Genomic DNA, 17020 nt, shown 5'->3' with positions numbered 1-17020 from the left:
AAACAAACACCAATTAGATGGTGTTTGTTCATAAACTGCAACTTTAGGACAAAACACACAGTATGAATCGCGCTGAAGACCGTCGTGCCAGAGATAGTCATTACCTCTTTAGGTCACTTGGAGATTCACGAGCGTAATATGAAATGTCTATGTAGGGAAATGAGGAAATATCCTGCAGCTGCAGGAAATAGGCCTGAAAATTGATCAAACCTAACTGTTGGAAAGCAATTGCTTGACATAACATGATGCACTAACAAAACAAACTTTTCAAACAATGTAACAGGCCAAATACAATGGCAGTCAATAGGAACAGTGTACTTCCACCAAAAGTAGGTGCGGCCAGGAAAAAAGCCAAAGTACCCGGATTTCCCAGTCTGATGTATGGGTGCCTGCCTCGCGCTAGGGGCCCCCACCAATAGGAAAAAGGGGGGAGGCAAAAAAGTATCAAGAAATCTTTCCAAGAAATTATTTTCATCTGTTGATACTGTGTTGTAACTAAAGCCTAGTCCACACTTACACGGGTGTTTCAAAAAAGTTTTCCTTCCCATCCACACCGAAGGAGTTTTAGAAAATCTCTCTGTCCACAGAACAACGCAAAACACACTGACATGAAATGACCTGAAGGCATGACCTAAAATTCAAAGTTTTCAAAGATAGATAGATAGATAGAGATAGATAGATAGATAGATAGATAGATAGATACAGACAACGACAGACAGACAGACAGACAGACAGACAGACAGACAGACAGACAGACAGACAGACAGACAGACAGACAGCAGACAGACAGACAGACAGACAGACAGACAGACAGACAGACAGACAGACAGACAGATAGATAGATAGATAGATAGATAGATAGATAGATAGATAGATAGATAGATAGATAGATAGATAGATAGATACTTCACGTGCTTCCTCCGACACACGTCCAGCCAATCAACGCTTCTTTTCACCTGGCAGCGCGGATTCTCACTGAGAGGGCGTAGCGTGTGGAAGGATCACACTATCCCACTTAGATCCTATCCACGCTTAGCAGGCGCCCCGACCGAACTGTAGGAGTCGCTGTTTACAACGACCCGGACCCACCCCACCAGCTTCTCCCACCCTCTAATACTGCCAATTGTATTAGTGTGAACGGCCAGCCAAGCTGGTGACAACCCCGGAGCTGTGAGCTGGATTCGAACAGGCGAATCCAGCCGCTCCGGGGTTGGTGACGAACGCAATCTCCGTTACGCCACCTGACCGCCCTTAAGCTCTGGTTTTTTAACATCTTCACCCTGGCAGGAGTTTTCAAAAAGTAGACTCGCAGTTTGTGCGTGGACGAAAGGCCAAACAGCATAGAAAAAGCTACAGTTAAAAATAAAATACCCGTGTACATGTGGACAAGGCCCAAGAGTTGGGTTAAAAACCATGGCATGTTGAGGGGGTTGGGTGTCAGGAAGGAGCCCCCATTCAATTCTTGTTTAGGGCCCCCAAATGGCAAGAGACGCCTCTGCCTCAAATGTACTATATTATGAAATTCACACCTTTATTCCACACAATAATTAACTTGCTTAATATTGATCCATTCCAGTGGCAGACTTTGGAATCGCAGACCTCCCCAATGCTCTGGATCTCGTTGAGCACAAGCTGTCGGAGTCTGAGCGCAAACGGAGGCACGCCAAGAAGGACGACTTCAACATCGAGGTGCTGCTCGCCGTGGACGACTCGGTGGTGCGCTTCCACGGGAAGGAGCACGTGCAGAACTACGTGCTCACGCTCATGAACATAGTAAGTCTCTCTCTCCGTAGCCGATTCTTTCCGTGTGCGAAGCACGAATCATGCTCACCCAATTTACGATATAACACAAACTGCAGATAGTAGTGGATGATAATGTGGTCTGATGTTCAGTATTTGTGTCTGTGGAAACGTATAGAGTGGCCTCTTGTGACGAGGCTTGTATAAAACGTGGCGTTTCTGTGGGTACATAGGACATTCAGAGACAGTGTTTTTGAACGATGTCACTCTCCGGTCAGTATGGATTTTCCCCTCAGGTCTCTGGCCTACTTCTCTGACTCACTCGCATCGGACGTTGCCACATTTGTCCGTCGACCCTCTGTTTCTCTTAGCTGTTTATGGATTACCAATGAGAGAGAGAGAGAGAGAGAGAGAGAGAGAGGAGAGAGAGAGAGAGAGAGAGAGAGAGAGAGAGAGAGAGAGAGAGAGAGAGAGAGAGAGAGAGAGAGAGAGAGAGAGAGAGAGAGAGAGAGAAAAAAAAATAAAAGAAACTCTCAGCTCGGTTCATTACGGGTTCCACCAGCTCCTACCATCCTAATCTACTTACTGGCCCCAAATCCCCCCCAAGTCAGATTTTCACAGTGTACTGGTCTCACTCTGTAACAGTTACCATTTGAGCCCCGCATGGCGGGCTGATTAGCCGCGCTATGCCAATTATGAAGTTGACTGCATGGTTGCTATGGAGACCGAACCGAACCTGCCAGAGTTCCGCTCAAATTGCCGGTGGTCATGCTGAGGGATGACTTATTTTTCTGTTAATGAGATGTAACGGCTGAAGAGGAGAGCAATCTCTGCCTCTTTATTACTTTGTGTGATTATACTTACTTAGAAGCGATCACAGGCAGCACTGTGAGTGCATGTTCTGCAGTGCTTGGCCCCTCGTGACTCTTCCCACCTCTTGGCTATCTATGGTCATCAGGCAGATAACCATCAAATGTCCTTTTGGTACCAGGTAGTCCATACAAATAATGATACCGACACACACAGTGTCATACGACACATGCATTGTCGTGTAGATTGAACTGGTCTCAGCGCCATTCTTGTGAGCTGCCACTAGGGGCATAGTGACTAACCAGGAGTGAGTGAGTGAGTGAGTGAGTGAGTGAGTGAGCGACAAACAGGAAGGAACCTCTCAAATTAAGTTGTGAAGAAAATTAACTATACTATACTATACTACTGTATACAGTATTATACTATTCTATACTATGCTACTGTATACTATACTATTCTATACTATGTTATACAGTAGTATAGTATAGTACTAGTTATGTTCAGATGTTCTATTCTGTTCTATACTATACTATACTATTGTATACAATACTGTACTATACTACTGTATACGATACTATACGTATATATGAGACTTAAGACATTTAGACTTTAAAAGAAAAGTCTAAAAAAAACTAAATAGCCTTGCAATCCCGTATGTCCTGATCCGAAATTTGAGAAGAGAACATTTGCTGTCTTTTCAGAGAGAAGCGGCTCATACAAATAACAGTGGGAACCATTTAGCTCCACTTGTACTGTAAGCCCCGGGCTTGCTGTGTCTGAAAGAGCTCTCCCCATTCAAATCCCCCCGAATCCCTGCTCCGTGGTTGGAGAATGTGCAGTGACAGTACCACCTGGAGAACTCTCCCCGAGGGACTTAGTGCTACTGGGCGATATGGGAGAAATTAATACCACAATAATAGGGATCCCCTCCCCCCCTCCCACCCGTGTCAGGATATCTGCTTACATTATGCAAAATCACATTTAAATAAGCCAATGCCTCACACACCTACGCGGCCGTCCGGGTTCGACTCCCACTCCGGGGGATAATTTGTCACATGTCTTCCCCCACTTTTTCTCCCGTTCTCCTCTCCTGTCAGTCATGTCTGAAAAAGCTGAAAAAACGCAAAAAAAAAATCACTCAGGCGGGTCTATCGGCTAATTTTGGCCAATCAAAATCCACTATACAAATCCTTAGTCGGGGACAGGTCTACACTGTACACAAGCCAGGAATACCTAACGCCTGCAGGCCACAGCTGCTACTAAAATTGTCGGTCTAAACAGTCCAAGACCAAAGCTCTTTGGGCTTCCCCTGGCTTGGTAATTATCTCAATATATACTGAGGGGTTTGGTTCCTGACCTTTGTAGGCCTTTTTGCTTGTGAAATCGGTAAAGTACATTCATTTTGTTCAGTTTATTCTGGTGGCTCAGTGAGCTTGGGTATGAAGTAGGGCTGGGGGGGTATATTGAATATGAAGGTATACCGTCATGGACCCTATATATATACATATTGTAAAAAGAAATTAAACATACAGTATATTTTTAAGTTGATCAAAAAAGGATTCTTTGCAGCAGTATTCAAAAGTAAAATAAAATACATAAAGTAGTAAAATAAAATAGTTTGAATGAAATAGCACCATGACAATTGCATTACAAGATAAAGACATAAACAAATATTACATTGTAATTTATACTGGAAAACTCAAGAGATAATATATTATATTGTGATATGATGTTTTTGGGGAGTATCGCTCAGCCCCCAGTGCAAAAGGCCTACCACAAACTTTTCTCATTGTCTTATTGTCTGCAATTGAAAATGAGCCAGTTGGGAGTTACACAGATGTTGATTAATGTTCATTGTGCACTTTTCCCTGTAAACACAAACCAAGTAAAGTACTTGCAAAGTTGCGGGTTGGAATCTGGCTCGTGACCTTCGTGTCATCCCATCAACTCAACTCAACCCCTGGTGATGTCACTGAAGGACACTGAATCCTTGTGTTGTTAATCACAGCCCCAGGGAAATTATGGAGATGAAAAAATAGCAATCCTTATTGCAATCCCTATTGCTATTATTTCCATCTACATTATGTCATTGAGCTGTCATTTATGCCGGGCACACACTACCTGATTTTAGGCCTGCTTTTCCTGTTCCAGACAAAGTCTTTTGGAGATCTGAGACAAAAGCTCCATGTCGGAGCCACCTGGATGGAGAAGCATCCATCTGCAGAACGTCAGCCCAGCACTCTCAGTCCCCACGCTGTCAGGCCCCGCGCTGTCAGGCCCCTCAGGAATTTGGGTCACGAGACCGTCACAGGCCCGCTCAGCAGCGCCACCCACCCAATGGCTGAATTGCCAATGGCTGAATTGGAGTATTGCACTGTGCGGGATTGATTGATTGATTGAAAACTTTATTAAAGGGGAACTATCTTATAAATGGCCTTTTTGAGTGTTTAGCATTGTTTCCTAGCTATGTGAACTTATATTAATATGATCTATGTCTCAAAATTCTCATATTGGCGCATTCTTCCAATTCTCCTCTCACAATATTCACCCTCACTGAACCGAGTCATTTGAAAATGTGCCCTATATGTGATGTCATAAAGACACTGCTGCATGTTAATGTTCAGGTGAACCAGAACGCGCGCAGTGGTTTAGGAGCCCAGGCTCAAAACAGCTCGAGATATTGAGGTAGAAAAATGCTGTTTTTGAGGACTTGATTAGAAATACAAAACAATGAATAAAAAAAATATATATATTACAGAGGTGTTCCATAGACTCACAGGAATTGTGTAAAAGTGCCCAAATAGTGAAAGAAATAGTAAAATAGTTCCCCTTTAACAGATTGCAGAATGGGTACAGTACAGTACAGCTCAATACACACAATTGTTAAGGGGATGCAGACCAGAGAAAGACTTTCGTCTTGTTTACATCAGGGTCCCCCATTTTCAATTCATAATGACATTTATGACATACTCAATGCAGTACTGTTACATTTGTGACATACAGTAAATATATACAAGGGGGAGGGAACTGTACATTTATGATGAATTGAAAATGGGGAACCCTGATGTAAACAAGACGGAAGTCTTTCTCTGGTCTGCATCCCCTTAACAATTGTGTGTATTAAGCTGTACTGTACTGTAGGGCTGCAACGATTAGTCGACATAATCGACGATGTCGATTATAAAAAATCGTAGACGAGGAATTGTTGCATCGATTAGTCATAAAAAATAAATAAAAATACAATTATTATAATTTTTTTTTTTTTTTTTTTGCACTACCTATCTTTGTGAAAGTGGCTTCTCAGCTCTGGTCCAGCCAGCTGAAGACTTCTTAGCTTAACATAACAGACCGACAGTAAGTTTGGGGGAACTAATGGGATAACTGGGGATGTTGTTTGGTCCTGACAAGAGTCTCAAAGCAACTCTGAGGTCATGCTCAATGTCCAATCTGTTCCTCTGCTCTGTCTTCAGCTGGACCAGAGCTGAGAAGCCACTTTCAGGTAGTGCACATTTTTTTTTTAATTTCTTTTAATATAATTGTTTTTCGATTAGTCGACTAATCGAAAAAATTATCGACAGATTAGTCGACTACCAAAATAGTCATTAGTTGCAGCCCTACTGTAGTGTACCCATTCTGCAATCTGTTAAATAAAGTTTAAATAAACGCATTGCGGATCTGCCCGCAGGAACGCCCTACCCAAAGCTGTAAAGGAATGTAAATCACTACCCACTTTCAAAAACACTCTCAAAGAACACCTACGGGAGACTGCAATTCGAAACTGGCCCCCACAAATGGCCTAACCCAGTTGTACAGTAAATGACCAAGTATGGCTTTGTTAGTATTCCAATGTACAGTGTACAGTGTCCCCCACCCACCCCCTTCCCAACCCCCCCCCCCCCCCCCCCACCTCCAATGTACAGTCCCCCCGCCCCCCCCACATACCCAACCTCCTCCAATGTACAGTTTCTACGTCAAATGTATATACACTCTTTTCTGGACACTTTTTGTATCACAAACAGTACTGTATTTGCAAATCTGGTATGTCATAAATGTATAGATGTAGCAGTACTGTCTATCTGTATGTCATGTGTGTCATATATGTTATGATTAATTGAAAATGGGGGACCCTGATGTAAACAAGACGAAAGTCTTTCTCTGGTCTGCATCCCCTTAACAATTGTATGTATTGAGCTGTACTGTACTGTACCCATTCTGCAATCTGTTAATAAAGTTTTCAATCAATCAATCAATCCCGCACAGTGCAATACTCCAATTCAGCCATTGGCAATTCAGCCATTGAGCGGGCCTGTGACGGTCTCGTGACCCAAATTCCTGAGGGGCCTGACAGAGCGGGGACTGAGAGTGCTGGGCTGACGTTCTGCAGATGGATACTATTGCCTGGATGAGCTAGCCTGGCTGTCACTGATGCTCGTCAAGTACACGTGCCTCAGAGAGATGCATTCTCACCCAGGCGTTGAGCCATTCCCAAACACCCTGAAGCACGTTTGAAATGAATCTGCACAAAATCTGCAGCGCTCTCGCAGTGTGACTAGTCAGCATGAGAGGAAACCCGGGAGGAGGCGGAAGCAACTACAAAATAACAATATGTCAAAGAATTATTATCATCTGACAAGGATTATTATTACAGCTGGGTGGAGAAAGAGAAGAGGCGGAGAGAGATGTTGCTCTTCAACAGCTAGGTGAGCGAAATAGCTCGAGGTGTTCATGTTTTAACATGAGGGAGGAGGGGTGAGAGAGAGAGAGAGAGGTTTTCACCTTTTAACAACAAGAGAGGGGGTTGTGGCAGAGGCCAAGAGAGAGGTTTTCACTTTAGGAGAGGTCGGGGGAGTGAGAGAGAGACAAAAACATTACAGAAATGAATGTTGTGTAGTGAATGTTGTGTAGTGAATGTTGTGTAGTGTGGGCGCTTGAGATAACAGACCAAGGGCTAGATCCACAAAGAATGGATTGCACGGTGGTAATTGCACCCTTACTTACAATTCATTATGAATTGAAAATGGGGGACCCTGATGTAAACAAGACGAAAGTCTTTCTCTGGTCTGCATTCCCTTAACAATTGTGTGTATTGAGCCGTACTGTATTGTACCCATTTTGCAATCTGTTAATAAAATGTTCATTCAATCAATCACTTGCGCAGTGATTGATTGAATGAAAACACACACACACACACACACACACACACACACACACACACACACACACACACACACACACATACACACACACACACACACAGAAAGGTCGACACAACACAAAGATTCATTGTCTTCTATTGTCTTCATTGACATCCCTGGAGGACATATTCAAACTCATTAAAGGAACACGCCAACATTATGGGAAATGTTCTTACTGTCTTCTCCAGAGTCAGACTAGAAGATATACCAATTTCCTCTCTGTGTTCAGTAGAAAGCTATCTTTTGGCCCAAAAAACCTCTCCCGGAGTTTTAAGCTAGGCTAGGCCATTTCCATTAACTCAATCTGCACCAACAACGTTTATATACATGTTTGCTCGACAACCGTTGAATGCCAACCACGTATATACATGTTATTTGGTCCGTTTTCCTTTTTTTCCGATTTTAATATTCTATTCAATGTCACAGAACATGTTGCCGTTAAAAGGCATACTGGGACCCCGCGGGTGCAGTACCGGCCAGATCCTACTAGGTGGCAGTATTGAGAGTGCAGTAAACCCTGTTCCAGACCGCGTGTTACGTTTAAATCCCTCAGGGCGCTGAATTTAGATGGAGCCAAGTAGATCGCTTCATCCGACCACTTCGAAACGCATCTAGCACACTCGATCCATAAGTTGTGCCAAATTATGTCCGGGACCAGATGGACACCAATACTGGAAATCCCGAGCAGACAATTGGAATATTCTTTTTGGAATACCCCCGATCAAAGGTAAGGACTATCTGACGTCAATTCCAGCTTGATCGTACAATGTTTTCATATCGATCCAGCTGATCAGCGTGTGTTGTGTTCACAACGAATGCCGTTACTGGCAATCAAAGCATCAGAAACGACCCCCCCCCCCCCTTTCATGCATTCATGATGAAACATAATACCTATTATATACATTTGATTTGGAAATAGTAGCGTGTCCAGGGATGAAACGCCAATGCTTTTAGTAGAATTCACGTAGCGCCCTATAACTCAGCTTTTCAGGAATTAGCCCGGATCACTCCAAAACTACTTCACCACGGGATAACGTGCGAACATATGCATGAAAAAATTTATAATTTTTTTTGCATGTTCAACGGAAGATACTGACTGTCAAATGACCATAGTATTGTCTACATAGCTATATTATAGAATATAGATATAGCTCTACAAACAAGGTGACGCAGCCCTATCTTTAACACTTTGATTGCCACTCACAAGTTTTCTCGGATTTATAATAGTTACGTTGAAAGCCACTCACGAGATAAAAAAAAATAAAAATTTGCGATCTGAAATCATATTGCATCACGTGAGCCTACCCTAGTCTACCCAAGAGCCGCCGGCGATCAGATGTGGAAAAAAGCGCCCCCTATCGTCTCCCAGATGACATCAGGGATTTTGGAATGGACTCAATGAAAATGGATGGGGAAAAAATCCTGTACTCCACATTTTCCAGTCCACTGATGCAGCCAGGGTTACCAGAGTTCATTATGGATCCTCTGAGCGCCGCGGATCATGAGTTCTACTGTATACACATTAGATCTATACACTTTTTTTTCGAATGGTGATCAGGAATTGGAATATACCAGTTGGATACCATCTGATGTCAGGTAAGGAATCTATGTTATCAGTGTTAGGATAATCAGACTCGTTTTGATGAAGATATAAGCTGTTTTGTGAAATGTGCTCTATCGGTTTCACTGTAAAATCCATGAGGAAATGAAAACGGCTATTAGCGCGCGGCTCGAATGGGCGTGCGCGTACGTATAATATTGATCATCTAGCGTTTATTTGAAAACGATTCATAAATAGGCCGACAAATATCAACGTTCTGGAATATTCCAGTAAAAGACGATTATCACAGAATGGCCCAGAATGGAATGAAATTGGTATCTATCTTCTTTGTCTGACTCTGGAGAAGATGGTAAAGTACATTTCCCATAATGTTGGCATGTTCCTATAAGTCTCAATAACTGTCAAACTAAATTAATTTGTGCAAAACTGATCAGAGTTTTGGGATTTGTGTGAGATTATGTGCACAATAAATCAGGATTGTTTTTCGGGCAAAGGACCCCCTTAAAGTAATCGTTTGAAAAAGGGTTTTCAAAGATTTTTCTGTGTTTTCAATGATGATGCTATAGAAACTGTATACTAAGGATTTTAAATTATTCAAAACAGCTGTTTTCCGATGATTATGAAAAGTATGTAAGCCACCTGAAGAATTTTTATAGTGCGTAGAAAAGTCACAGTGGAAGAGGTATGATGTTATTTTGATGCCGTCCTCCTTTTTCATTTTTCGTCTCTGTTTAACACATCTGGCGCCAATAACGTCGTACAACGTGTTTCAAGGTCATGCTAATTCTGCCATTCCATGGCGTACGACGTTATTGAGATCATATTTAATTTTTTCGCCATGGTATTCAGAATTCCCTCACCCAGCCTCAGCTGATACAGTGGGAGCCTGCACAACTCTGCAACGCTTCAATACTGCCGCCTGGTGGATGATCGGCGAGTTACAACCGGAAATGGATCTCTGGTGATCTCTGTGCGGGAAATGCGTCCGGCACTCACATATTGTTGCGGGACTCTAGACACACATCTGTGTATATCCATCGCCGCCATAACTCAATAATCGATTTGATTTGGGCGTTTATTATTATTATACAAACCGGAAATGGATCTAGTAGATTGCCGTCAAATAAGTGGGATCTTTTTCCTCCAGTCTCATCGGCGAACGGTAAGAGGACTCTGACGTCATTTTCAGCGTGTTTGTTTATTATTATTAATGCAAACTGCTCTGATCAATATATCACCCATACTACATAAAGCATTTACTGACGATCACAGAATTATAAACAACCCCCCCCCCCCCCGTTCATCCGCGCATGATAAGTCATAACGTTTAGGATCATGTACAGTTGAAATGTTTAATATAGCGTGTATCGGCAACAAACGGCAGTTGATAATCTATATATGCGTTTATGCCTATAACGCACGTTCTAGGAATTACTGCAGAAAACGATAAAAACATATTTATATTCTAGATGGTATTTTCGTATGAATCTATGAATGAAAAAGTATAACGTTCCTATATCCTGAACGATAGATAATCGATGTTGAATGGGCCATAGTAATGTCAATTTAGCAATACAATTTAAAAAGTTATAGCCCTGCAAAGAAGGTAAACATCTCCATAGGCTTAGAGTGGTGGCAGAGAGTGGTATAAGACGGGCAAACTCTGTGGCAGTTAATGTGTTAAGGTCCAACATAAACCATCGTATATAGGTCAGCATCAAGCTCAGTCTGGGAATTTGAACTCATAACACAAATCTGGGAGAATTCAGGGTCATTCAAGTATTCTTTTTACACTATTAATTGAGATGAATGGGCTTCTGTGAATGGGATATTTGCTTAAATTCCTTGGGTGTAGCCCTACATCCCGAGCGATATTTGGTCTTTGGCCAGCAGCACAGAGTCCTTCCCTCAGTGACACAGCTGTTGTGTCCTGAATGGTCATGATTTATAAACAGAAAGGGCTCCCTGATTTCCTGACGCAAGCTCTGGGTATATTTCTGTGCTTTTCTCAGGGTTTTGAACGAGCCGCATGCTGCCATTGCATTTCACTGTATGCCCCTCATTTCACTGTATGCCCTGTATGCCGTGAAAATAAAACTATTGACTTGACTTTACCATTGAACTTGTTGGACGTCTCTGACCATCGTGAACTTACAGTGCGTGCACAAATAGCAAAAGCAGATTGCCGGCTGTGACTTTGAAAGAGGGTGTGCATTTGGCCTAGTTTTGAATCTTGAGATTTTGGCAGTCTAGGCTATTTACATTAATGACATAGTTACAGAGTCACATAAATGCTTGTTTGTTTCAGTGCTGTAATTTGTATGGAACAACACCATACTTACACTTACCCTAAGAGGAGTCACCAGCACATGTCCATATCATTAGCAGTTGTTTATATCAAACAGACAGGAATGACATCACTGCCTTACAGGGTCTCTCTGCATTGTTTAAACTTAACTTTATAACTAGAAAGATGCGCTCAGTAGAGCGCAAATCTCCACCAGGTGGCAGCCATGCATTTATTTTCTAGTAGCCTACGTGTTAAGTGTTGGGGGTGGGGCAAACATAGACCAATGATAGACTATTACAATTATACACACTGAGTAGAGTACTAATATATACTATATACACTGAGTACTACTATGCACTATATACACTAGATACTACTGTGTACTATACACACTGAGTAATAATATGCACTATATACACTGCATACTACTATATACTATACATTGCGTTCTACTATGTACTATACAAACTGAGTACAACTCTGTAATATATACACTGAGTACTTCTCTGTACTATATACACTGAGTGCTAATATGCACGCTATACACTGAGTGTGGTCATGTCAGTGATGTCAGTTTTTATGAATGAACGTTGTAAGGTCCGTTTTGTGTTTGTTTTATGTTAGGACTACGGGTGGAAATTAGCCCTGTGCTATTCCCGGCATATTTACGTCCTTATCATGCTGTGATGTTATGCATACACTCATGTGAATGATGTTCATTAATTTGCATTGTCCTTAATAAACAAATCTTAAATCTTAGTACTACTACAGTATGTACTATACACACTGAGGACTACTATGTACTATATACACTGAGTACTACTATGCACTATACACACTGAGTGCTAATACTATACACACTGAGTACTACTATGTACTATATACTGTACACTGAGTACTACTATATATACCTGTGCCATAATGATAAGGATATGTGCACAACAAAGACACCCAATCTTATTGTCAAAAGAAAGTCTAACATGCCTATAAATAATTATTCACTGGAACTACACCCTACGAATGTATCACATGGCCCATAATGGCCCCCACACAGCATTGCCAACTTCAACCCGTGCCTGTTTGATGTGAGCTCCAGGTAGGGTATAAACGGTATAAGGTATAAACGGTATGAATTTGCGCTATGGTATGGATTTTGACTATACCTTGTGACCGGTAGACGTGAGCAGCTCTAAAGTAGCAATGACGTTAACGTTACTTGATGATTCACTCGACGTTTGCAGTGGTCGTTGTGTAGCACCTGTGTCACTAACAGTAACAGCTGTTCGCCACGGGCACAGTTCTAGGTTCGAATGAGGAGAGGAGTAATATACACAATTAAGGGAATAGCAGACCAGAGACAAAGTTATAACAGTGACCGGTATTTTATTCTCAAGCGCGCTCGCGAGACAGTTACAATACATACAATGAGGTAGAGTGAAGTATCCTTTTTTCGGTTCTTTCATTAACCACTCCTTCTTTCGGGAGGGTTAGTTCGATATCAAGTCCTAGGTTGATTGGATCAACACATTAGGTTTGGTTCAGACGTCTCTGAGGTTATCTCTAGCTAAAAGCTAGGTTCAAGGTTGGATATTGGATCTATCCTTTTATCATCAGTAAACTATATCAGTTTATAAGTGTGCAGGGAATGCAAGTACCTTATTAGGTGAAATGCTCCTTTAAACTCTTCCTTTGAAGGTGTAACACAAACAAAGTACCAATAGAAATATTCCAGGTTATAGGAATGCAAATACCTTATTAGGTGAATTTACCCTTTAAACCATCTTTCTTTACAGGAGAACCATCAGTGATTCAACTATAATCAATATGTCATCAATGGGATTCAAGTATCTTATTGGGTACTGTGCTGGAGCTTAAAGGACTGTATATACATTTCACCTTAGTCAAGTCAAGAGTTTTATTTGTCACGGCATACAAGTATACAATGAAATGTATACTTAGGGGGTTGGTCGGATGCCTTAACTGCTAAACTAATTGTACCAAATTACACAACTGAGTAAATAACTTAAAATGGAGTCACCTAGACTAGAAAGAGCGAGGAAACTGTTGAATCATAATGCCATTTTTATATAAACAAAGGGGGAAAAACATACATACAAATATTATTATTACTTTATACAATTCCTAATTAAAATACTATAGCTAAATTTAGATGGGCGCCCGAATGGTTCTATTAAAGTGTTCTGGCCAACGTTGCCGCGGTTACCGTTGCAGCAGAGGAACAATTCCCTCTGCAGGACGAGAGAGATGGAGAGAGTTAGTAATCCTGGTGGTGAGAAAGAACCCGGATGGGTTCTGTAGCGAGGAGTAGTTGACCGTTGCGTGGTGATGAAGGCGGGAAGACGCTGCCCGGTCCGATAGCGCTACCAGTCTGCTCCTACAGACCAGATGTTCCGCTGTGGTGTATCCGAGTGTCTCCCTCAGCTCAGTAATGAGCACGCAGATAGCCAGACTAAAGACACGCTGGTCGCCTCTGTTCAACAGGCTAGTGCTAGTGGCTACTGTGCTAGCAAATGACTGGTTGTGTGCCTTTTACAGAGTCCCTTCGGCACAGACCCTAGCTAAATGTCCTCCGGTCTGTGCTATATATCGTCTGATATGTCCAGTACCGAGCAGCTAGCAATGCATGAGCATCGGGCTATGTTAGATATTAGCTCCGAGCTAGCTAGCTTATGCTAACTGCTAACGATAATGGGAAATACTATAGTTAGCTGTAATCCGCTAATCCCTGACGTTTACTAAACATCTAATTAGCTGATTACTAAAACTCACACTCTCTTGGTGGAATAATGTCCGCGTGGTAAGCAGCTTTTACATCCCTGGTCAAAATATACGTGACTTTCACGTTGGGTGCACCTCTTGTTCTCTTTTGTCTCTATACAAGTCCAGGCAAGTTCAACGTCAGTTCAATGTCTACTACAGGAAGTGACGCACGATTACTAAAACACTTCCACCTCTGGCCCAGTTGATGGCAGCACTGTTACATAACATGAGATGCCAACAGTAGGCAGACGGTGTAAACAGTATGTGGTAAATAATAACTTAGCTCCCACATATTAAACAGGTCTAATGAACTTAGGTCTATTTCTACCTAAATGCAGACCCTTCAGCACAGGTACATTGACCCTTTAACTCGTCCTCTTTACAAGAGAACATCAGTAGTTCAGGTATCTTACTGGGTGTATTTACCCTTTAATTCTCCCTTCTTATAGGAGAATATCAGTACCCATATATCAAATTAAATCAAATCAAATACAAAATACAATATCAAAATAACAAGGTGAACGAGGACGAAGCCTTTGGAAGTCCTTGTATTCTCGTTCAATCAGTTCGTGTATCAAAAAAGGATATACCGTAGGTCAGTTCAAGCCTTGGAAGTTCTTATGGTTCAAGTTCAATCAGTTCAATCCTACCGGACTGTTGGTGTAACAGGAGTTGAGCAACAGGGGTATTCACATCAGGCTGGCCTTAGCCTTGAGCTATATCAGAGGTTCAGTGGGTTGGCTCGGCATCTTGTATCGGTCCGGCACACCGCCTCGTCCCGCGTGGGCACACGTGGTGATGGGTGGTCTGGAACTGCTCCCAGGGTGGAACGGGGTGCTGGAAAAACCTAAAAACCTGGCCAAAACCGCAGGCTACTTTAACTGCAACGCTTCTTCGGTTTTGCAACTGGGGGAATCTTATATAACTGTTTGATAACTGTTTTTATCATGCTATTTCATCTCGTTATCCAGCAACATTTAGCTGCGTCTTCTCCGTCAATCTGGAATCTCTGTGCAAGACTCGCGCGCCGTAAAGCAAAACGTGGCTGTCGTGATATCTATCTCACGTCATGAAGTAAATTAAAGGGCAGTGCTGTAATTCAAAGGATTCGGTACCCAATAATATTAACTACTTATGTTCTTACATAATAGCATTAACTATTTATGTTCTTATTCAATGGCATTAACTATTTATGTCCCTATGACTAAATAGTTATGAATCTGAAACCTGGGTTACAGTTGCATAGCGTTTAATTGTACAGAGTTTTTCTCCACTTGCTCACGGACCTTGCCATATAGTTTTGGCATTTCAATTTGGCTAAGGAGGCTGAGAGGAGACTTGCTTTAGCGCAGCAACAGGCTAACGTTAGCCGCTAAGCTAGCGTTTTAATGTGACTCCACAGCACCAGTTCCATTAGTGAGGAATGGGGGGGGGGGTTACAGTATATTGACGAGGCTTGACAACAGAGGTTCAAAGATAACTTCACAATTATTGGCTATTCGTTTCTTTATATCGCTTTATCCATCGGGCTGCTGCCGTTTCCAACTCTGTGTGTTGATAATGGGTCTCATTCCCGAACATTTTTCAAATAGTTATTCTGGAAGACTTATCTTGGAACCACTGAGACATAATCAATGACAAGTTCACTCTGAGTCCTGAACGTGCTGGTAATATGTCTTAAGTGGCTGAAACGGTCGCACAAATGATATTATATGATATCTGCTTGGCGAATGTGATTCTGTCATAAACTCAAAAGCGTGTTCCCGTTCAGGTCATTTGCATACAAAACAACGCCTCCAGAGCTCCTTATAAGGCAAAGTAATGACGCTGTGTGGAAATGGATGCGGAAGCGCTTTGCGAGTCTAAATTGCGACCCATCGTAATGAGATTAGATTAATGTATTGTCATCATAATACAGCTCGTGGTACACCTGCCGCAGCGCGCACGCACACACACACGCGCGCGCAGTATACTGTGCGGCGTAATGAATGAACGCAGTATAGGCTTATTATTCCATTAATGCCTACGGTGTAATGAATGAAGGCAGTATAGGCTTATTATTCCATTAATGCCTACGGTGTAATGAATGAACGCAGTATAGGCTTATTATTCCATTAATGACTTGTTGCATTAGGATTTAGTAGATACTATATGCTCTGTGCTACGTACAGTATAGGTACAGTACAGTCTGTACTTATACTGTACGTAGAGCAGAGGCAGAGCATAGTATCTACTAAATCCTAATGAAACAAGTAACTAGAATATATTAAGCCTATACTGTCTGTTCATTAGACACGTAGGCCATACTGGCGCACACAAGACTTGCTATTTCCATGCGATCAGCTTTAGTTCTTATTTATTTATTTATTTATCCACTGTAATTTCAGTGTTGGTGTATAGGCTATATAGTGTATTTCAATATAATACTATAATATAAGTTTAATTGATTAATGATATATTCGAAGGAATGCAGGTTTATAGCTATATCAACCCCCTCCAATGTACAGTAAATTACCAAGTATGGTTTTGTCAATATTCCAATGTACAGTTTTGCTTTTACAGTGTCCCCCACCCACCCCTCCTACCCAACCTCCTCCAACAGTTTCTACGTCAAATGTATATACTCTCTTTTCTGGACTCTTT

General features: G+C 41.9%; 1 protein-coding gene across 2 annotated transcripts in view; it reads left to right on the top strand.

Annotated features, from left to right (window-relative positions):
• Positions 1-17020, top strand: part of adamts14 (ADAM metallopeptidase with thrombospondin type 1 motif, 14) — a 238764-nt gene that overhangs the window by 42942 nt on the left and 178802 nt on the right. For both annotated transcript variants that reach the window (XM_084323888.1, XM_084323887.1), the window contains exon 4: positions 1577-1773. In XM_084323888.1, the coding sequence (XP_084180014.1) occupies positions 1577-1773 (197 nt within the window). The remainder of the gene's footprint in view (positions 1-1576; positions 1774-17020) is intronic.

The sequence above is a fragment of the Notolepis coatsorum genome (assembly GCF_963971535.1).
Source record: "Notolepis coatsorum genome assembly, chromosome: 10".
Classification (NCBI taxonomy): domain Eukaryota; kingdom Metazoa; phylum Chordata; class Actinopteri; order Aulopiformes; family Paralepididae; genus Notolepis; species Notolepis coatsorum.
The sequence above is the reverse complement of the archived record's forward strand: the minus strand, read 5'-3'. Positions and strand labels throughout refer to the sequence as shown.